This window comes from Vanessa atalanta, chromosome 8, assembly GCF_905147765.1.
Source record: "Vanessa atalanta chromosome 8, ilVanAtal1.2, whole genome shotgun sequence".
NCBI lineage: Eukaryota > Metazoa > Arthropoda > Insecta > Lepidoptera > Nymphalidae > Vanessa > Vanessa atalanta.
Window position 1 is genome coordinate 2,520,383 of NC_061878.1, and position 22,559 is coordinate 2,542,941.

The 22,559-nt window shown below is 31.5% G+C and overlaps 4 protein-coding genes across 6 annotated transcripts; 1 reads left to right on the forward strand and 3 right to left on the reverse strand.

Annotated features, from left to right (window-relative positions):
- Positions 1 to 292: 292 nt before the first annotated feature.
- Positions 293 to 3,883, reverse strand: LOC125065998. Its single transcript, XM_047673875.1, has 5 exons — positions 3,535 to 3,883; positions 3,153 to 3,244; positions 1,090 to 1,715; positions 636 to 709; positions 293 to 447 (listed from the first exon to the last, which is right to left on the reverse strand). Exons 1-5 carry the CDS (start codon positions 3,665 to 3,667, stop codon positions 329 to 331), a joined length of 1,044 nt encoding a protein of 347 aa, XP_047529831.1. The 5' UTR covers positions 3,668 to 3,883; the 3' UTR covers positions 293 to 328.
- A 1,038-nt stretch (positions 3,884 to 4,921) lies between these two features.
- On the reverse strand, positions 4,922 to 11,755 carry LOC125065997. 3 transcript variants are annotated; one of them, XM_047673872.1, is made up of 4 exons: positions 11,563 to 11,755; positions 11,208 to 11,350; positions 7,284 to 7,390; positions 4,922 to 7,001 (listed from the first exon to the last, which is right to left on the reverse strand). In XM_047673872.1, the coding sequence occupies exons 2-4, from the start codon at positions 11,344 to 11,346 to the stop codon at positions 5,865 to 5,867; spliced, it is 1,383 nt and encodes a 460-aa protein (XP_047529828.1). In that variant the 5' UTR covers positions 11,347 to 11,350; positions 11,563 to 11,755; the 3' UTR covers positions 4,922 to 5,864. The 3 variants fall into 3 exon arrangements, with proteins under 3 accessions (XP_047529828.1, XP_047529827.1, XP_047529829.1); XM_047673871.1 differs by having other exon boundaries at positions 11,208 to 11,353; positions 11,563 to 11,754; XM_047673873.1 differs by lacking the exon at positions 11,563 to 11,755 and adding an exon at positions 8,937 to 9,025 and having other exon boundaries at positions 11,208 to 11,330.
- A 610-nt stretch (positions 11,756 to 12,365) lies between these two features.
- On the forward strand, positions 12,366 to 14,048 carry LOC125065698 (autophagy protein 12-like). Its single transcript, XM_047673470.1, has 3 exons — positions 12,366 to 12,718; positions 13,510 to 13,646; positions 13,724 to 14,048. The coding sequence occupies exons 1-3, from the start codon at positions 12,604 to 12,606 to the stop codon at positions 13,844 to 13,846; spliced, it is 375 nt and encodes a 124-aa protein (XP_047529426.1). The 5' UTR covers positions 12,366 to 12,603; the 3' UTR covers positions 13,847 to 14,048.
- A 244-nt stretch (positions 14,049 to 14,292) lies between these two features.
- On the reverse strand, positions 14,293 to 21,851 carry LOC125065699 (cilia- and flagella-associated protein 52). Its single transcript, XM_047673471.1, has 16 exons — positions 21,798 to 21,851; positions 21,359 to 21,621; positions 20,742 to 20,946; positions 20,477 to 20,612; positions 20,044 to 20,192; positions 19,827 to 19,972; positions 19,554 to 19,747; positions 18,887 to 19,035; positions 18,129 to 18,274; positions 17,424 to 17,575; positions 16,963 to 17,107; positions 16,538 to 16,630; positions 16,243 to 16,386; positions 15,917 to 16,072; positions 15,623 to 15,764; positions 14,293 to 14,435 (listed from the first exon to the last, which is right to left on the reverse strand). Exons 1-16 carry the CDS (start codon positions 21,841 to 21,843, stop codon positions 14,374 to 14,376), a joined length of 2,328 nt encoding a protein of 775 aa, XP_047529427.1. The 5' UTR covers positions 21,844 to 21,851; the 3' UTR covers positions 14,293 to 14,373.
- Between the last annotated feature and the right edge of the window lie 708 nt (positions 21,852 to 22,559).

Consider the following 22,559-nt stretch of genomic DNA (forward strand, 5'->3'; position numbering starts at 1 on the left):
AAGATAAAAATAGCCACTATTGGCAACAGAAACATAACATCTTAGTTCCCACGAGTGGTGGCGTATTGATAGTATGTTTAATATTTCTTAGAGTACCAATGTTTATGAGCTGTGATGACCTCTTAACATCAAATGGCCCATTTGCGAGGTTATATAAAAAAACTTAACAACGATGTGAATAAAAAAAAAACTACTATTTAAAACAGACGATTGTCGTTTGATTCAAAATGAATGTGCATCTGTTTTGGTGACAGAAGTTACCGACATTACGTATGATATTTATAATGACAAAATAATAGTTGTTATTAATGACATCATAAAGTATTTTTTATTCATTATCTATTGTTTCTTTCAGATCTTCTCTTTTATGTGTGCATAGAACCTCACAAACTGTACAATCTCCAGTCAAGAGATGACGATGTTGCGGAAGACGTACAAAATCCATACCTGGAAAATAATCAGTACTAATTTTCTATAATATATTCAAATAGTACATACTTTTTTATATGGTACACATTAAATTAAAACTTGACGAAATATCACAAAAACAGTTAATTAAGTTATATTTTATGAAAAAGATATTTACCCTGAACAGATATTATGAACTTATAATAATATTTTTATAATTATAATACCTTTTGCCTCTAAGCTAGGAACATCCTGGGAACTAGACGTAGGAGATGCATTAACATTCAAACTCTCCCGCTTTCTGAAAAACAAAACTTAGATTGTAATAAATTGAATGTCAGTTGGTCGTCATTAAATTAAATCATTCGTTTGCTTTTCGTCCTTTTATATTTTGTTCTAATGTTTTTCTAACTGCATAAAATGAGGATTTGCTAAACTTTCGGCCCTGGCGTTAACCTTGAGTTTATTTCCGCGCGGCTTACCAACCATTAAAAAAATTTACTTAACAAAAATCCCTTAGACGTCATTTTCGACACCAATTGGGTGTAGGGTTATATTCTATGTAGATATGAATGATATATGAGATATATATCTACATAGAAAATGCATTTGTTAATTACTTTGGTAGTGACCAGAATAAAATACACTAACAAATGAATATAATTTAAATGTACCACATACCTTTTTGAGTCAATTTCCTTCATTTGTCGCTCAGCTCTTGTCCAAATATCTTCATTGACTAATTCTAGCATTTTACTTTTTTCTAAATATTTTTTATAGCGTTCTCCCGCATGTGACGACGGAACGAAATTTCCAGGTTTATGTTCATTTAAGGAAACATCATTTCCAACCGCCTTAGATGTTGGTGAAAGACCTTTTTTCTGAAACATGCTCGAATTATCCAGATTCTTTGGGTCCGTTGATTTCTTCTTAAACATTGAAGTAGGTGACTGAATTATTGGTAGTGTTTTGGAAACTGTTTCACTTTTGTGTTCAGTTGAAGTAACGTCTTGAAGATCAGGCATAAAATCATCTGGTTTTAAAAGCTTTGTGCTTGGCAATTGTTTTTCAATACTGTCTTCATTAGTATACATATTATCTCCATATGTTTCAATGAGTGAAGCGACAGCAACATTCCTCTTCTTTTTTGGTGTTTTAATCTTTTTTTTAACACAACTATTTGATATGGATTCCAGTCTTTCATCAGGTCCTTGAGAAACAGGTTCATTCACTTTGCTAATTTCTACTATTGTTTTAGTATTATCAGTTTTCTTATCTTCAATATCTGTTATATCAACTTCTCGCACCTGAAATTTACAATTAAATATACAAACAGTACAATGACTCGGTTGCCTACAGATTTTTTGAAATTTAGTGAGATTAGTTGATTAGTTGATACGGTTTTGTATGGGTTATTTTATAACATATATTAATGTCTTTATATTTGAGCATGATGCAATTAATAAAAATTTTATTTTGAGACATAAATCATATCATGTACATGGCTTATAGATTCAAATTTGTATAATTTTAACTGGTTCTTTTGGCCTATTGTTTGTGTAAGGTGATATCTTCTAGAGCATTAATATCAGTAATATTACATATATAGTGTAATTGTAATTCATAAAGACACAAGGTATCTAACATACTTATGTGGATTAAGATTAATAAATTGTATTTTGATCACATGCGACTGTGAAATTTAGGAAGATTCATAATGATGAAAATAGACAATACTTTAATTAAAGCTGAAAAAAGGAATAACGACTGTAACAAGTTCTTAAAATAAATTCCATCAAATGGTATATTACTTAAGAAAAATAAATAAAAAAATAGATAAAACCTGAAACAAAATAACTTGTATAATTCATAATATTTAAAATTTCATAAATAAGCTTTCATAGTAATTTATCAACATAAGTGCTAACAATGAACAAACTTAATAATTTTGGTATTAGATTAGACCTGGCTCCCGAAAATGGAATTCATAACAATTAAAAATTATATAACCCTATTACTTTGACATGAAACAATATAAATTAATAAATATGAAAATGTCATAAAACATTAAATAAAATCAATAAATATCCAACTTGAACATTATCACAGATTAAAATTGGTAAAATAAATTTAATCCCGTTTATAGATGCAAAACATGCAAATTAACTATCCTAATGTTGGAAGCTCATTAAATTTATTTCAATATCATATATTTTAGCAGATTAAGTCTTAATATGGCTTGTTCCAAATATATTAGTGAGTTTTTTTTTTATAACTTTATAAACAAGATCTACTTTATAAGTGTAAATAATTTAAAACTTTTCTAAGTTATATTTAATTATGAAAAGAATTAAAAAAAAACCACTTCAAAATGAAAAAAAAAATTTTTCACCATAATAAATCATATTAACGCAATGAAGTATCCATAATTGGGTTTATTTGATTTATAATAATTTAAGATAGTAGAAAATTTAGATGGGTTGTTTTATGTATTGATATCTATTTGTTAATAATATATTTTACAACTGTATTTTTTCTTATATTGATATTTATTATTTGCCTATTACCTGTTACAGACATAAAAAATCCTAACTTGATACAAAATTATTTTTAATTTTGGTCACAAATATTTAAGAGATTGTGGTATGTACTAAATAATAATATAACTTAGTAATATTAACTAACAATTGTGCAATATAATGAATTTGTATATCATTAATGTGCACATTAAAATTCAAACATACCAAGTCCAACATTTGCTGAATAAGTTGAATATCAGGTCCGGCATCAAAGTCACCACTTCCAACACATCCACTAAAGAACTCTTCTTCTGTTTCTGTAAAAGAAAACCACATTTGAATATATAAAGATAAAAATTCCAAGCTAGTAGAATAGAAATATAAATAATCTTGAAAACAAATGATTGTCGTATTTTCATTCGTTTGAAAATTTATTAAATGCTTTTTGTTTTTGAGCTAAGATTTGGGATGACGATATGCAAGTTTAGAAAGATCGATCCTGTGACTTTTACATAGCTAGGCCGTGCATAGCGCGACGACGTTTTATTATAATGCAGTCATGAAGAAAAAGAATGTTATAAGTTGTAGTAGAAATAGCTGTTATTACCTTCCGTAAAATTGAGAGCGGGTGGTTTTTCATTGAAAGCCACTGGATTTACGATTTCAACAGGGACTTCACGTCCCTGTGCCACTGACAAATCCCTCAGAATTGCATTTTTGTTCGTCCAATGCGATGTCATTATGTTATATTTATGAATCTAGTTTCCAAATAAAACAACTTGTTATCTCGAGGAATAATATTTAATAATATATTAAGCCTGCTCAATGGACTATATTCAAATACACACAATTTTGTAAAATATTTAAGACACGGACTGATTTTCGCAAATACTGCTTACGAATTGTTTTTCTTGCTATATATATAGCTACGTTAACGTATTTACACCGTAGTTACAAGTACAACTACAATCAAATGACAACTGACAGTGACAACTTTAGTGACCTGTGTCGCCAGACGTCAACATTTGATTTTTTTCGCAGTGATATTAACCTATAATTAAAGTGTATAATATATATAAGTATAATAATATCTATCCTACTCAAACCACAAGAGAAGTTAACCTAAATAAACAACTTTGAGATTGAATTAAAGCAATATCATTGGTCGAGAACTTATGTAAAAAAAAATGCGCGAAATAATTTACATTTTGTGACTCATTAAAGAAAGAGCATTCTTCTTCTCTTCCCGACTCTTAGGCTCCATTTAGGTCTTACTTACTTAGATCACTTAGGTCGACTATACTATACGAGTATTTAAGTATTTAACTATCCTCCTCTATGGATAGTGACGGCAGTTCCAAGGTCATGTCTACCTACTGCAATATCCTGTTCGCCATCCGTTACTACGCACAGTTCGTTAGTGTGGAGTAATTCTTGAGGAAGAACTCCATCAGTGTATGCAACAAATATATCTCGGTCCTCCGTTCATTCTCAAAACGATCAAGCGCACCAGATAAGACCTCGGGGAGGTTCAACGAGTGACCTGTGGTCCAGGATGGTGAACATAGTCTAAACGCCCTGCACGTGGTTGGGGCAATATTTAATAATTACCGAGCTCCTTTTTCTTATAGCCCCCTACAAAGTGGGCTATCAGAAAAAGGAGTCAATCCCATTCACAGAAATCAATTCATTCACCCACACTAGCTAGTCAGTCTCCATTCAATTGGATGACACAACATGATGTCGAAGGGAGGTGACAAACACGTCAAGCGAAGTCTTATAAAGTATTAAAAATACGACTTCATCGACATAACTCGTTACATGAAAACCAAATATAAATAATAACAATCACATATTTCATATTAAGCGATTAGTCAATAATATGGGTAAGTCATAATAAACTGTATATTCTAACATATCAGACAAATCAGTACACACATACTTATAGTACCTTAAACTATGTTTCTTAAATTACTACCAATGAAATTCTGGACTGGAATGGAAAGCTTTATTCAAGTTTGCTTTTACAAGAAATTTTGAATCGACATTTTACAGAATTATATTAAATATGAAGCTACCACTGGTTCAGAATGTAGATCCTTCCAAGAAGAATAATCAACATTAATTAATGTAATATCTGTATTTGGCTTAATTATTCTACAAGATCTAGTAAAAATTAACCATGACCAGACTTCTGGTTCTGATCAGAGATCACATGTTTGCTGTTACAGCTACTAGAAATATTCCACAAATTTGCATCATTGCCTTTGACATGACAAAACTGTCAAGTTTACGTGGACAATAATTTGACTTTATCATTTAAATATGTGAAAGAGTATGGTAGTTTTTACACTGGCGAATTGGAAACGAAAATTGAATATTCAAAGGCTTGAGAAGCGATGATTACATACATTACCAGAAAGTTCTGGTTAATGTAGTATTAAACGCCAGCTCTTTTTTCGGTTGGTAATATTAACCGAATACTGTCATGCAATGCTGACTTTTTTATCGTTTTCTGATTTTTCTGTTGTCATTTTCTTGTTTTCATAAGACAATTTTTTGATTCAATCTTCGGGTAGAACTATCGTAATAGAGCGGTATTTACCGGAGTATCGTAAAATGTGAAACCGGAATACATAGTAATTATAAAATATCAATTTATTATAAAAATAATTTCACAACATTAAAATATTATTCACATTAAATATGTTTTATATTTAAAGTTTTAATACTTTTACACGTCTTGAGCTTATTTAGTGTCTTAAAGCTTATCTTCGTTAAGACCAACAAGATATATTGCCATTCGGCACTTAAGTTATGACTAGCGCGGAATAACAATGAGTCACTCTCAAATTGCGTTTGTTCTTATTATTGCGACTAGTGCAGTAATTAAGATTTGTTCGATTCTAAATTGTTGTACACAGTTACTACCAGTAACTATGCTATAACGTGAGCTTGGTTTTTTACTTTTTCATCCTTAGCTTTCAATTCTAACTCTATTTTCGTCCATATATCTTGTTCTCTGGCCTCTCTTGCTTTACTGCGTTCCATGTACTGTTTAGACAATTGATTTGCGAACACCGAGGGCACGAATGTCTCCGACTTTTGAACATTGCTGTTTTCCGAATCGATTGAAATCGGAGACATCGGTTTACTGCTAACTTTCCTTTTGAATGTTACTGGTCCTAAATAAAATGAAGATCCTTTTTGTTTCTTCGACGGGCTATTGAACCAATTTTCCACTTTTACTATCGACTCCCTCACTTCTTTTGGTATTACCTCTGAATTTTCCTTTGCTGGACAAAGTGTACTATGATATGGTTGTTTTTTATCATCATCTTTTCCTTTAGATGTTGTTGCATTTGGTTCTTTTGCTACATATAACTGATTGCTATTACTATCAACCATATGTTCAAGATTTTCATTAAACTCTGGCTTTTCTGTAATCATAACAGTTCTTTCGAAAGCAGCATCGGGTATTATACTAGATTTTTTAATAGATTCCTTCATTTTTGAATCCTTTTCATGACTTGAAAGACTTTTTTGATAGTAATCAGGTGCTTTCAATTCAATTTTATCTTCCCCGGGAACAGCTGTGTTTGGTGGTTGGCAATGTAACTTCACTAATGTTGCGATAGCCAAATTTCGTTCTCGCTTTACTTTTACACAGTTTGTGTTTGATGTTCCGCTTATTTTTGTTTTTAACTTTTGTCTCATCTCTTGCATCTCTAATGGCGAAAGACGCGAAATGTCAATACAACCTGAACTATTATTGTTACAATTATTGTTCTTGTTTATTTCTTTTATTTTATTTATATCTATAGACTTTTTTATTTGTTCTCCTCTTTTATCAGACTTTTCACTTTCGTACGATACATCTTTGTTCTTAATAACATCTTCTATACAATTTAAACCTTCTTTATCTAACTTATATGGAAGTTTCTTATTTAGTGGTACGAATTCAACTACATCTGGATTTAATTTGCTAATGGAAACTAGCGTGTCACTTGTCACTTGTTTCTTATCACCGTTTGTCCGATTTTCTATTGAAGGTCTTTCGTAAAACTGATCAACCTGAAACAATCATTTTTGCTGGTGGCATATAAAAATGTTGTGATTCTGGCAGAAGTATGCAATTAACATGGAATAGCTCCAACTGGCATCACTTAGTCAGGCACTATTATTATAAAAATTTTATTAAAGATAAAGATGGAGCGAAAGATGGCCAAATGTTACTTGTAACATGTAGAGATGAAATGACACAGTTAACCTGTTTTACGCAATTTATCAAAAATATTTAAATTCAATTAAAATCTATTATTTTTGAGTGAACAATAGACTGATGTAAATAATTACCATTCTTATCATTTGCGTTATTCCCATTAAATCTGGCTTGCCAATATCTTTATAGTCTGAAGGTTTTCGTCCACCGTACAATGTTGCGATCTGCATCTCTTCTTCTTCTAAATGGAGAATAGAAAATAAAAATAAGTCAAATAATAAAAATAATGTTAACAAGTCACATGATTGCTTTTCTGTAAGAACACACAAGAAAACAAGTACGTGAATCAATAGCAAGGGATATAATATTTAAAATATTAATATCAAAATAGTCACAGTAAGTAGGTTGATTACATTTCACGAGTGATATACGAAGCGAATTCTTACAGAATATCACTGCTGCACTACCAGCTAATTCTAATAAGTGTTTTGTATTTTAAGCAACGATTAAAATGCAAGCACCAGTAAAATTTACAAGCACTATTACTTAGTTTCTCAAATCGTTATTCCCTTTTTCTAGTAAAACTCGGTCGATCCTTTCGTTTAATAAAACTCATTTACATTCCTGCTTTTGTGTTTGTTACTGTAGTATAAATCTATCGGTGAGGGTTGCGCCTTCGTGAATGAATAAATCTATACCTAAGTACTCTGATTGCTTATTGTCAAATGTATGACATTAAATATTTAAAATTCTGCAATGTCATAGTTGAGCATTTGTTTTAATTGCTTTGGACTGAAAAAATGAGGAACGAACTTGTTTAAAACAAAAATAAGAATTTTAAGTGCGACCAGTGTTTTGCTTCGTTGCATCTACTGCTTATACATGTTCGAAATAACCGGAAAAAAAATGTTCTTATGATCATGCTTTTGCTGTGTTCCATTAAAATGTTATTAAAAATTAATATAATAATTGAAGATTATCATAATTAAAATTTTGTTTTATATTAAAATATATTTCCACAAATCAAATGGGTATGAGTTGAAAAAAAGTATCAGCAAAGTAATGTAAACGGACTCTGGTGAATTCGACTGACTTAAAAATATGCCAATTTGTGAAATGTACGAAATAATGATTAAACTTTTGTAGTAAATTAAACCCGTAAAACAGATGTAACAATTATGAGAAAATTTATTATGTTTAAAAACACACATCGATATTATCAAATATATATTGAGAATTAACGGTGAATATTTTTTTTTAAGAAATAAAGAAAATTTAGGAACCAGATTAAGGTTGAAGATTGTAAGAATAAATTTTTTCTGCATAATTCTTTATAGGCATGTTTTCTGCCCATGCAGTCACATGTTTGAAAAATACTCCAATTTGCTTATGGTCATATAATTCACCCATAGTTTAATACCAAGTTATACATCAACTCTTTAAATTTAGAGATAATTGTCAACAAATTGTACATATTCGATAGCTGAGCATATTTTAAACATCTCTAGTTTTATCTCATGAATAATAATTCCAATAATTTTCTGAAATGTCATAAATTTTTTTTCTTTATGTAAAATATTTCAGGACTCATAAATACTCAGCCATATGTCCTAAATTGTTATCCAAACTGTGTACATAATTAGTATGACATAATTGTAGTATTTTTTCGGACTGATAGAATTATCATTGCTGCATGTAATAGGTGTTGCATTATAAATGTATAATCGATTATCTATCATCACACAAAAAACAAACATTGTCGCAAAGTAGCCCATAAATTTACTTGCCTTTGGCAATCCATCCGTGTTATTTCTTTCACTAGATCCATAGTGAGAAGAATGATCAATCCACAATCCACTTATTACTACCACAGTCCCTGAGAAGCAGACCATACGCTTTATTCTAATAATTTTCAATGAGCTATGGGATCGATTTATCCATAAGTTTACATCCTACGGTTGTGCAAACAAAAACAATGCAACAATTACTCATATTGGTAATGATAGATAACTTTATAATAAATTAAATCCCCAACTAAAAAAAAAAAAATTAGAACTGAGAGTGAAAAAAGTTATTTAAGGAAAATCTGATCCAATTAGGTAGTCTTTTTTTTATAATATTCAAGATTAAAGTAGCGCTGTTTGCTATGAAAAAAGCAATGTTCATAATTTGCTACGCAACCAAATTTCTAGAAGTGAAATCCTTTAGCGAAAATAACCGAGAAGAGGTAGCAAGAGGAAAGCGAAAAGCGAAAGACTGCGAAACAATGGGAAAGAAGTCGAAAAGAACTCTAGTAATGTTGAGAACTGACTTTTTATGGTATTATAAATTATTAGTGGATATCACATCACAAATAATAATTCTAAAGAGTCTATTTATTCAATTATTATTTGGGTATTTCTTAAGAGTATTTACCTAAGTAATCTACACCTTCCTATCTAGTAAAAAAAACCAATTGCCAATTAAATCTGAATTCCCAAATATCACAAAACCAATTTGTTTTAAGGAGTCTCCGAGGTTTTTATATAGTCCATTATATTAAAACAAGTTGTTATTTACTGTTTTATCACAGCATCAACCTCAAAAATTTAACAAAGTGACACCCAATTTCAAAGTTATCTTTCATATTTCAATTGTAATGAATATGATTATTTGTTATCAGAATAAAAAATCTTACCTTAATTTACAAAGAGTAAACATTTGAAATTCAAGATTAGGACTTTGACTTGATATAACAAAAATTATGTAAAAAAAAACAAAAAGGCTTATACTTAAAAACTTTAAATTAAAAAAGTTGATTTAACCCAACTAGCATACAAATTTATCTTGAAGTATCAAAGAGTATTGTATTCATATTGTCACAAAGAGTTAAGTGCTTTCTTTCAACACCACCATGGATTTAGACACCCACTCAAGTGTCTAAATCAATGCATGTGTTGAAAGAAAGCACTTCAACACAAACTCTGATGCACAATGGATATAGTTGGAAATCTATAAACAAAGATGTTACTATATGGACAAGGTTATGTATAAATTGCGAAATTTCAAAGTAAAATCGTAATATTGACCTTTGTAAATAAGAAAAGTGATCAATCAAACATTGTAGACCTTTACAATGCTGTTATGATGATAAATGATAAGCTGGTTGAACAGAAGTATTAAGGATATTAGTACAAAAATAATAACTGACTTTATTGTTATGTGTGCATGACATACAACTGTCAGAATATTGTACAATTTGTTCTAATTTTTTTTTTGTTTTCACACAACTGAATCTATAGTAGCGGCACGCTATGATGGCCGTTTTGACGTTTGCCCGCTCATGAAGTTTCGTATTTAATAAATAATTACATCAAAGGAGCAAATTGTTGTTCTTTATTGTCAATAGTGACGTGCAGTTAGTCATAAAATTTATCGAATGTGATTTCTAAACTACAAATATTAGGGTACCGCGAAGATAACTTTTAACTATTAAATTAATAAAGGACTATTATGAAATAAATATGAAAATAGATAATATTTTGGAAAATGAACTTATAATTAATGTGAGTATCGAAAGCAGTAAGAGTGAAAGCAGCAGAATGGACAGCTCCGATTAAATATAGCCACTAGTGTTTTTAATAATAATTTTATAATAATTTTATAAATTGTGTACTAGTCAGTCCACACTCAACAGCTTTGTTGAAATTCTTTAACCAATGACAATAGAAAATTGTACATCCAAACTAGAATGAATGGTTTGTAAATAAATAAACAAACACTGAATGTTAAAATGTTGTCTGATCTAAGCCCTAACGTCTAACACATCATAACATTACTGGCTAAAAGTAAGAAGTACCTAAGTTTTATAAACAACAAAGGTTTTATAAATAATTTAGAATATTAAATTAGTTATGTTACAACAAATAACTGAAACTTAATACATAATTGCCTGAAATTTTCTTTATCACATCTTTCAAAATTATTTCACCTCATAGAGTATTAGTAGGAGGAATTTTAATAATAATTAACAAAAAAATAGCAACATCGCTAGAATGTAATTCGGCATAATTACTAACCTTCATTGGCCATATGACATGGTGGTGGAGGTTTTTTTCCCATTATAACATATTCTTCATTCAAATCACAAACGTTTTTTCCTGTAGCCATTGTCAGATCCTGGATAACATCTTTCTTTGAGTACCATCCTTGATTCATTATACTACTGTAATAAATTAATATGCATAAATAATTAAATACATCAAGTTGTCACATATTAACCGTTGTTCAACTTTCATAATTTTCGTATAAAAGGTTCCATGGTCATGTTCGTACATGTATTGATAAGTCTAAACTACTTAAAACATCAATAAGCATTTAAAACATATTCTATACATGTTTAGGAAAAATACATTTTAATTAAAAGATAAATACCGTCAGAAATAAAAAGTTTTAAGGCACCGTTCCAGATTAAAATTTATGCTAAATAATATTTATTGCGAAATGCACTTGCAAGTTGCAACTTGCACTTATCCTTATCGTTCAGTAACAGACTCACAGTCGTCACTCAGTCAGTCAGTGCTTCCAGCATTTCCTAGTTCCCTTTCCTACCTTAATAAAAATAAGGTAATGTTACCATTTCAATACCCCTAAAATCAAAAAACTAAAAATTTATAAAAATGAATTAATGAATATTATTTTTCATATTTAATTAATAAAATATGTATATTTTTTATGTTATAGGTGGCAAACGAGCAGGAGGCTCACCTGATGGAAAGTGACTACCACTACTGGGAGGCTTGCAGATGCGTTGCCGGCCTTTTAGGAAGGGGCTTTTGGGAACCGCCGTCGAAAGCTAGTTCCACAGAGTAGTTGTGTGAGGCAGAAAATGTCTTATACACATTGAAATAAAACTAGTTTTTTTTTTTAACGGATTTAATCGCGTATATTAATTATTTTTAACATCCCGACGTTTCGAGCAGTTTGCAGTGTTCGTGGTCACGGGCAGACTCACGGGCAGACGAAGGCAGAAGAAGACGGGATGTTAAAAATAATTAATGTACGCGATTAAATCCGTTAAAAAAAAACTAGTTTTATTTCAATGTGTAATAATCGCGAAAATCTAAGACAACATTATGTCTTATATAGTTACGTATTAATATTTTTTTTAAGCTTAATTTCAAATTTATGTAAGAGAAGAAAATTGTTTTCTAAGGTGGCAATCCTGATAATGACAGTAATAACTTCCAATTTCCATCTGTTTTGATGATTTCTGTATACTATAGTCTATACTAATACTATATCCATGGTAAAACTAAAACTTTATTTTATAACATAAAAGTCAACAGCAACACTGAATAGTCTAGACTAATAAAATAAACTTTTATATTATTAATACTCAAACGTTTCTCAGCTTTAACAAATTGTCTACTGGTTTTTTGATTTGTCATAAATAATTCAATATCGGTATCATAAATGGGGGATGAAAAGTCTGAAGATCTTTCGCAAACGGAATTATCAAACTGTGAGAATGTTAAAGAAAATGAACCAAAGGATAATGAAAATAATGGTAAAGCAGATAAAATGAAAGGTAATAAATAATACTTATTATTTATCAAAGCTCATAATTATATCTTTGTTTTTAATGACCTCCCAATATAGAGAAAGACGTATTCTGTGTTCAAAAACAATGCAACTGTTTGTTTTACTCGAATTTTCTCGAAATTAAAATGCATTTGCAATACTAAATGTAACATCCAATAATTCAAATAACAATAACATTAGAGATGATGTGTAAAAAAAGTGTTGCATATAAAACAAAAGATTCATACATGTAATTAAATAATATATAAAAATGGTAAATTGAAGTGCAGCTAAGTCAAATCTAAAAGATGTACAAATATCACAAAATAAATTACTTAAACATTGAATTTTGACATGAAAACCACAAAGGAATTATACAATATCACAAAAGTGTTTTCTATTGAACAATTATTGTACCAATTTAGAATGTGCATATTTGTTAGGAAAATTTTTACAAAATATATTAACATTCAAAATTTAAACATATATTAAAAAACACATTAATAAACTTTTTTATTTATTTTAATATGTCATGGTTACTTTGTAACATTTCATGGTTTTTATATAAGTTCAATTTCATTACAACAATGTTCGTTAATTACTAAATAAACTGTCTTCAAACCCAAATATATATTTATATCATTAATCAGAAAATGCATATAATTATTTTATTCACCTCAATCAAAGAAATGTGACAAGTCAATTAAAACCATATTTTAATATATTGACTATTTATAGCGAAAATTATAGTGTAATAAATTATTATTATATTATAAATGATATATCAGTTTATTACAGTTGACATATTGCTTAAGGCCACTGGTAATGCTCCCATTATGAAGAAAAAAAAGTGGGCTGTAGATGCAGAAAAACCTATTGGCTGGATTATGGAGTTTGTTAAAAAATATTTAAAACTCGAACCTGAAGAAAAATTGGTAGGAAATCTTCAATAATAAATGAATATTATTTTTTTGGTCACATACATATTTTGATAAGATTATTTTGTTTTCAGTTTCTTTACGTTAACCAGACATTTGCACCATCACCAGATCAAATAATAAGAAACTTGTATGAGTGTTTTGGTACTGATGGTAAACTAGTACTACACTACTGTAAGAGTCAAGCGTGGGGTTAAGAATACAAGTGTGATTTGTAGTACTGATAACAATTTATAAGGCATACATTTTATTTTTACTGACTTCAAAAAGGAGGACGTTATCAATTTGTCTGTACTTTTTTTTGTGCATTTATCGGTCATGCTGTTGATGCATACATTAATAAATAACTGTTATTTTGATAGGCTCTTAATTTATACTTAAAATACAACAAAATACTATCCATAGTCAGTTTGTATGTCTAATGCAATAAATATGTTAATTTTATAGTATGTATGCTCTATTTATTTAAATATATGTAAGAATATATTAATTTTACTTTAAATGCATTGTGATAAAGTTTTATTGAATTTGTTAGTCATACATCAAAGACAATTTAATATTTAATCGATTTAGCTTTAAGTATAGAAAATAATGAAACAAAGTTACTGTATAAAATGTAATAAATATAATAAAATTATCAATATTATGAAATACAATTGGCTTTTTGAATCACATAAAAACACATGACATTACTTGAATTAATATTTTGAATAATTCTCAGTAGTTATTTTTTATCACCACTACTGTTGACATAATCTTTACTTGTTGTCCTTGTGGGTAGGTTATCTGTAAGGAACAAAAATACCTATATATATTTTATGTACAATAAATAATTATTCTAATTAAATCAAAAGCTATTCCTGAACTGGTTTATATCATATAATAAATACAATAAATAAGGTTCTTATGAGCCTTTTTGAATAAGTAGTCAATTTACAAGATTAATTTAAAGTTTCTATACCCTGTACAAGTTAGCTTGATCTTTTGCCAGATGTAATGGAATAATTTCTGATCGACATAACTTAGCAAAGACGAACATATTATTTTCTTAATTTAATTATTTTAAAAATTGTAAAAATATTAAAAAAATACATATCACAAAAGTCTAAAGGTTCAAGCGTTATCCGAAAATTTAAAGAGTTTTTATTGTTTCAGAGTAAAATTTAAATAGGAACACTAAAAATAAATATCGAAAATTGGTCGATCTCGTGGTCGATTTTGTATGGAAGATCTGAAATTCTTTTTTCACTTTTCGACCCGTGTTTCTTTGGGAAAGTTGTTTACTTTCACCTATTTAAATTTGGCGGGAGGTCCAAAAATAACCCTGTAATATTAGTTAGGTACTTATTATGAATATTGACCCACCGTCGCTTATCTACTCAATGCTTTATATGTCTAGTGCAAAAAAGAATTTCACACATAATACACCCACACCATCTCGTCACAGTTACAAGTATTTTAAAACGTTATTTTTGGGACTACTTACTAGATATTTTCTGTTTCCCATCTCTAGCCCGTCTGTCAAAAAGATCAAGCTAACTTGTACATGGTATACTGGTTGAGTCACATAGGTCATGTCTCCATGCAAATCAATGACTACTGTCAGTTATAATGTAACTATTAAACTAAGAATTATTTTTTCTAACGTTTTAAAGTTCTGTTGCTTAAATGTTTATATTAGTTACTATACATTTTGTTTCATTAGTTTTCAAAAGTATATTATTATTTATGAACTAAGTTTGTATTTTTTTCATTCATATTTATAAGTAATTATGTAGCATCCGTAGAGAATACAATATCACTAAAACTAAACATTAATCAAAATCAAAAATAGAAAGAGACCTAAAATTTATCCCTGTGGAATGCTAATTTTAAGCAACGAAAACAATCAGACAAAAATCTCTACATTTTGTTAAACTAAGTTTAAATTTACGATTTGAATGTTTTTTTAAGTGTTATAATGTTAAAATTACCTGTTGGCTTAGATAATTTGCTGCTAGTACTATTACCAGTTTTGGGCGTGTTCTTTTTTGACTGATTGGGTTTTACAGGGTTACAAGGGCAGCAGGAATGCACGCTACTTCTTGATGTATCCATAGCTTCGATTTTCTCTATCTATTTTTGGAAAAAAAAATCAATACAATAAAAATAAAATAAGTGTACTAAGCATAATCATAAGCAAATCAGCGTCTGCCTTGGATTTTGAGCTTTTTAAAAGCTCAAAATTTTTGATTCACTGTTAAAATGTAACTGCGATGAAAGTATACCTTTGATGGAGCAGATGGTATCTTATTCCGTCTATCGCCGGCCGCTTTTTGCGTTGGCTTATCTTCGAGTTGTAGTTTTAATTCTTCTTGCAAAGTTTTTGGAGATTCCACAACACTTTTTTGATCCGAAGGCGGGGTGTCCTTCTGGAGATACATCTGTACCATAATATAATTTTATTAATTTATACAATTCTTTGTCTCATCTATTTTCTTGGCTCGATCGTGAATCACACGAATCCTAAAGAATATCGCCCCCCAAATAATTCAATGAGGACAAGCGAGGGACGACGATACAAGGATATCGTCACGTCAGTGCCCGTACTCACGTCCGGCACCTTCCACACGATGATGCTGCCGGCGGCGCAGCTGCTGACGATGTGTCGCGCGTCGGGGCTGAACCGGCAGCACGTGACGGCGCCGGCGTGCCCCGCCCCCGCGTGCGTGTACACGCCCTCCTGGTACTTCCACAGCTTCACGAAACGGGACAAGTGACATTTTAATAGTTGACTATAAGGGTTCTACTGCTCCTTCCGCGTCTTTTTTTACGCAATTTTTATAGAAAAATACTCATGCCCACATAATTTATTCGTACTTAATTAACAAAATATATATTCTCGTTACCTTAACCATTTGGTCGTTTCCACCTGTTACAAAAAGTTCTCCGTTTTGCGTTATGTGGAGACCGTTTATTGCTCCTACTTTGCTAGCCTCGAGCTGAAATAACAAAAAGTATAAAATACCAACATCTTCGAGTGTCAAATTACTTTATCCTTCACACACCATTCTCGCTGGAAACTGCCAACTACCCACCTGGACCATAAGCTTATCGTTAGCCAGGCAAGCTTTAATACAGTTTCTTAATTCATGATTTACTTGTTTAATACTCAATTTACACAGTAAAAGTGGCTTAGCCCCTCCACTTCCCTTCTGGCGAACTATACAATATAGTATATCTCATCATAGATTTTAAGACAGTTACTATTTATTACTTAATCGGGCATATTCATGCCAGTTGCTGTACATCCTTCTGGTGTCATGAGCAGTACCTCTCGCGCGAGGTTCCCGCTGCCCGCCTCCCAGTAGGCCACGCGTCGGTCGGAGCCGCCCGTCAGCAGCTGGCACCCGCGCGGCTCGAAGCACACGCACATGAACAGCGTGTTCGCGTACATCACTTGCCGTCGAGATAGCGAACTACGGACAGTAGTACTTATAGTACCTAGCGATTCCTCAACGTTCACTTTGTCTCATGCTAACACCACCGACGGCCGCTTTATATTTTACAAGTACCTAACTCGCAGTGTAGTTATTAATAATTATATCCATACACGTGAGTAGTATTTGTTCAAAATCGCAGAATAGTCTGACAACAACATGGTAGCAATAAAAAAATCCTACTTTTCGGTAATTGGGAAATCCCCAAGCCCTAATTTCTTCAGTTTCATTCAACTGTCGTAAAACTCCGGGGTAGATAGGTTAATAAAATAGTAAATTTAAGAAATATTCTCACACAAGATCCCAAATAATACAAGAGCCGTCAGTTCCAGCGCTCACAGCCTCCATGTCATTCGGAGATACTTGTATAGCGGAAACGGGACTTTTATGTTCTTTGAGCACCTTCTTTAAACTCTGACATTCTGGTTTTATGTCCCAAAGGCGAACCTGGAAGGAAAACGAACGAATTACAAATACATAATCAGCTATTAAATAATTTTAAAAAATGTTTAGTAATTTGCTACGAGTTTATTATTTAATAACATTCTTGCTTACTTAAGTTTATGAACTAATTATAATAAACTTAATGAAAACAATTTCGTATAAATGTGTGCATTGTAGTATGAAAAAGAATAAACCCACCTGCCAGATAGGTTCAATTTGTATGCGTTGATTCTTCGTTAAGATGCATTCCGATAATGCATAAATGGAATGAGAATATACACTCTCTGTGCATTTGTGTTTCCACAACACTAACATTTACATAACATTTGAAAAACTCAGTAGTGCTTGTGTAGATTTAAAACAGCTATAATGAAACATGTACATGTTTTTTAAATACCTACCGTGCATTCCTTTTTTAAAATGTGCAAAATATTATGTGCAAGAACCACCAGTCTTGGTTGTGGCCCGCATGGTGATGGAGTTTTGTCGTTTTTGAGTTTCATTAAGTAAAATATACTTTCTATTATTTAATAAACGAATATTATTAATATCAAACCTGTCCTTCACAACCGCCAGAGATGAGGGTGCGTCCATCGTGGGTCATGTCTAACGCAGAAGTGCCTTTATTATGAGTGTTATAGATGCAGTAAATAAGTCGTCCTGTGAGTGGTGTGAACGCGCGAATGTTACCGTCGTTCCAAGCTGGTAATGAAAAAAGGTGTATATTAGGCAAATTTAATCCGAAAAAGATATCGTGTAGGTATACCTACAAAGTCAAAGTCAAAGTCAAAAATCTTTATTCAATATAGAAGTGTTTACACTTGCTTATTGATTGTCAAAAATCTACCACCGGTTCAGAATTTAGCACCTCAGATCTGAGAAGAACCGGCGAAAGCAACTCAGCGGGATATATTTTTTTTTAACCATTTTCCATGTACAATGATAATTATATTTTAGCTATTTGAAACAGCCTGTAGGCGATCATTTCATTCCCAAGGTGTGCAGTCAATTAAAAAGTCATTAGTGTTGTAATATCCTTTAACAACTACTCAGCAATCCTTTACAACTAACAGAACGCAAAGGTCAAACCTTAATTGATTTAAAATAGGTACTTTCGTTTATTGTAATTGTCAATGCAATAAAACGTGCAGCATATAAATAGTAATAAATAATCCAGGCCTGTAAAGCTCAGGAGAAACTTGAAAAAACAACTAAGGCGATGTTAAAAGAATATTTTCTATTTGAAAAAACGATGTAAAGAAATAATTTCAATGTAAGTTAGGATTAGCACGTGCGAGTTACAAGACGACTCACCGGTGACGATGGACTTGCCGTCGGCGGAGAAGAGCAAGGCGGAGCACGTGAAGTTGGGCACGACGATGCGCAGCAGCTCGCGGGCCGAGCGCGCGCACCACACGCGCACGTCGCCCGCGCCCGCGCTCGCGAACACGCCCGACATGCCTCTGCGCCCCCGCCGGACGACATTTGCAATACATGTATATCAGCAATGCCTTATTATACGGATCACTTTTATTCCTATTTACCCCTCCATAAAACATAAGAGTTTGTGCTAGGAATTGGGACGAAAGGATATTGATAAAAAATGCCAGCAAGTAAATGGTATTATATAAGTTATGGATATACATTTCGAAGAAAAATTTATTTCGTAGTGATATTTCGTTACAATATCACTAAAAGTCTTATTGAAGTACTAATTCATATTAAACAGTACCTACTCGGCCCTCTTACATGAGCTTCCATAGCCTTAGCGTAGGTTCTGTCCAAAATTAAGGTGGGCCCTTACACTTAACTGGTTTTACATTTTACTAATACCTGTATCTGTCGACGAGGGAAGCGGGTTAACTATTATTGTAAAGAAAAGATATATTCGTATAAGTGTTCCTAATAATAAATATCATGTTATTTTTTACATGATAAAGCTTAAAATTAAATATGTATATTATGTAAACATGTAAAATACCTCGGAAAAGCGATATCATTAATGGCGCAACGATGACACGTGACCACGAGTATGGGGTCAAAAGTGGCCACGTTGATAGCATATATTTCACTTGTTCTTGTGCCGGCGAGGAGTAGACGCTTGTCACCTTTTAGAGAGGGTGACTCCATCAATTCCAGTGATGTAATACAACCATCGAGTTTCGTGCTTTTCAGCTAAAATAAAAGTAACAAAATTTAATCCCATACAGAATGGTTTCATCGAAAAGACCAGTTAAGAAGACGTTTTACTAACCGCTCGAAAATGAGGTTTATTTGGGTCCAAAACTTTTCCTCTAGGAAATTCGCCTTTCCAGTTGATTTCATCTAATATGTCGATGGTACCATCACCAGCACCGATGATAATACATCCGTCCGTCATTATTAATATCGATTCAATACCTAATAATATAAAAATAGGATTAAAATAATTGCAACTACGTCATTAAAATAAAATAAAAAAACATCGTTACCTTGACTATAACATAAAGATTCGGGTCGCTTTCCTTTCTTCCAAGGTCCACATTTTGCTAAACAGCCAATAAGCGAGGGCTTGCAGTGAGTGACAGAGGCAGTGGGATCCGAGGGGTAATTAATTGAAAACTTTATTATGTCCCCAGTCCTAATGGAGAAATTATGAAGAAATCACATTTTATTATGTACCTGATTTATGAATTTAAACAACAATTTAACAAATGATTTAAACACCATGGTGCTCAATGCTCTCAGTTTTTGTGTCATAAAAACTAAAACATCATGTCAACAATGTGTCAGATAAAATTCAATCTCATTAGCGTTGTGGAATAGGCCAAAAAAACGAGAGGACACGCGGCTTAGCCAGAGGCCAGCATAGAGACATTTTATGGCTGTTACTTTGTTTACTTTTATATCATTCATTTTACTAACGTGGTTCCCGCCATGCCGAATGTATCATCTTGATTGACGGCAATACAACGAACACATCTCCTCAATTTGCCCAACGTCACGTCTACGACATCTAAGTTCTTACTCTCAGCACGGATATTCCATACGCGAAGATTAGCTGATGGAAATATTATATATTAATATAGATATTATTTTCCAATTTATAAAATCAAAGCTTATGATAAAAACTCTTTCATAAACACGACATATTAATTGTATAATAATTTTGTGTAAAGAAAGAACTTGCAATCGCCTCCGGTAACGAACGAATTGACCCTTAATGATAATGGCGAAAGAGTCATAGCATCGCCGGTTGTCAAGCGAGCTGCGGCCGCTGTACCAGTGGCAGCACCAGCAACGCAATCCCACAACACAACACAGCCATCATCACGACCACCGAGAGAAATCATGTAACGCTCATCTGATGAAAACGCTAATGCTTCTACTCGTACCTGTGAATTAATTCATTGAATAAGTTTTGTTACCAATTGTCCGGGCCAGTGGTTTTTTTAATCTATTACAAAATGCTAGGCTATAATAGAAGGAATTTGAAAGATTTTTATGATATAGTATATGTCTTAGTAACTAATTCCCAGTGAAAGCATTCCTTAACTATATATAAATGATTTATTTATTAAAATGTTTATAATATACCTTGATAATTAATTACATTAGTCACAAAGCCTTAGGGTCACTCTTTCTTTATAAGCTTTCATTATTCATAACTGACATTATATATATACCTAATTTGTATAATTCGCTTAATAATTTAAAATAAATAAAAACATACGAGCTAATTTGGTATTTTCAGAAGATAATAATATATATTCATACTTACATCCCTTACCTACCCTCAGTTCTTACCTTATGTAGTTCATGACTTCCAAGCATAGTCTTGTTCTTGAAATCCCATAACTTAGCAGAAGCTTTAAAACCAATATGGTTGATTTGCCCCGATCCTATGAAAGTGCCTTTAGGAGACACAGCCACGGTTGAAACACTGTTAGTGTGGCCGCTGAGAAAGTACATCTTTTTCGTTTTCCACTCTTGAATGCAAACTTTATTGCCCATTGGATAAATAATATGTTCACCATTAGGGTGGACTTTGAGGCCACGAATTGCTGAGCCTAAATTTAAAAAAAATTATTGTTATGTACGAGTTTAGTTGTTAGGATTTTTATACATGTAATTTCTTGAATGTCAGTAACATTGATCCGTTTTTCTTTAAATTTTTTCCTAAATACCGATTAAGTAGTACAAGTTTATCACCATGAAATTATGTATTTTTGAAATTTTTACATACCATCAAAACCTATTATAGCATACGGTTCTAAGTTTTTTACTTCCATATTTTCTATTCTTTACTCAGTCTTGAATTATACATATAAGAAATGTGTAAAAAATAAAACTTTGAATCTAAAATAAATTATATTTTATACAATTCAAAGTGCTATTTTGAAAGCTTGAATAGGTAACTTTGTTTAAAGTTTTCTGTTGCTATGATACATGATAAATATGTATATTTTTTTATTTTATTAAAATAGTGTAGCTAAGGCAGTTTTTATAGGGACTAATTCCCATATTATTGTCTATGAGTCATGAGTATGATTTTTTTTTCTATTCTGGTTTTGTAACTGTCGCCTAAGTAACAAAAAAGGCAGATTCTTTATTGTATTATAATAATTTAACAAATATTAGAATTCATCCTTCCTTCAAAACTAATGCTATTTTTTTAATTTATTATGATTAATCTACCAGCAGTAACTAAAATGATGTATTATCGAACTTGCAAACACGCGTCGACTGCTGTGACCTGTGTTACTTTGCTCAACTGACACAATAATGAAGGGATTTTAAATTGAATCATTACTTGTGATGAAAAGTGGACACTGTACGATAATCAGAAGCGCTCATCGCAATGGCTAAACCCTAGAGACTCAGAAAAAGTTAGTTGAGTGTTTGGTGAACCGATCCCTGTGTTTTTCACTACAGCTTTCTAAAATTAGACCAAACTATTACGGCAACGCAAGACCACACACTACAACAAACAACCACTAAGATAGTT

Coding starts and splice junctions, on each gene's coding strand:
- LOC125065699 (XM_047673471.1), bottom strand. CDS start 21,843: ATGGAAGTAAAAAACTTAGAACCGTATGCTATAATAGGTTTTGATG. Junction 20,613..20,741: donor GTTCGTTACCGGAGGCGATT/GCAAGTTCTTTC, acceptor TATTTCCATCAG/CTAATCTTCGCGTATGGAAT. Junction 17,108..17,423: donor TGTATTATTTGGGATCTTGT/GTGAGAATATTT, acceptor TACTGTCCGTAG/TTCGCTATCTCGACGGCAAG.
- LOC125065997 (XM_047673872.1), bottom strand. CDS start 11,346: ATGAATCAAGGATGGTACTCAAAGAAAGATGTTATCCAGGATCTGACA. Junction 7,391..11,207: donor ATGTCATATGGCCAATGAAG/GTTAGTAATTAT, acceptor TTCTCCATTTAG/AAGAAGAAGAGATGCAGATC. Junction 7,002..7,283: donor TAACGCAAATGATAAGAATG/GTAATTATTTAC, acceptor TGATTGTTTCAG/GTTGATCAGTTTTACGAAAG.
- LOC125065698 (XM_047673470.1), top strand. CDS start 12,604: ATGGGGGATGAAAAGTCTGAAGATCTTTCGCAAACGGAATTATCAAAC. Junction 12,719..13,509: donor TAAAGCAGATAAAATGAAAG/GTAATAAATAAT, acceptor AGTTTATTACAG/TTGACATATTGCTTAAGGCC. Junction 13,647..13,723: donor TCGAACCTGAAGAAAAATTG/GTAGGAAATCTT, acceptor TTTTGTTTTCAG/TTTCTTTACGTTAACCAGAC.
- LOC125065998 (XM_047673875.1), bottom strand. CDS start 3,667: ATGACATCGCATTGGACGAACAAAAATGCAATTCTGAGGGATTTGTCA. Junction 1,716..3,152: donor TTCAGCAAATGTTGGACTTG/GTATGTTTGAAT, acceptor TGTAAATTTCAG/GTGCGAGAAGTTGATATAAC. Junction 710..1,089: donor AAGGAAATTGACTCAAAAAG/GTATGTGGTACA, acceptor TTTGTTTTTCAG/AAAGCGGGAGAGTTTGAATG.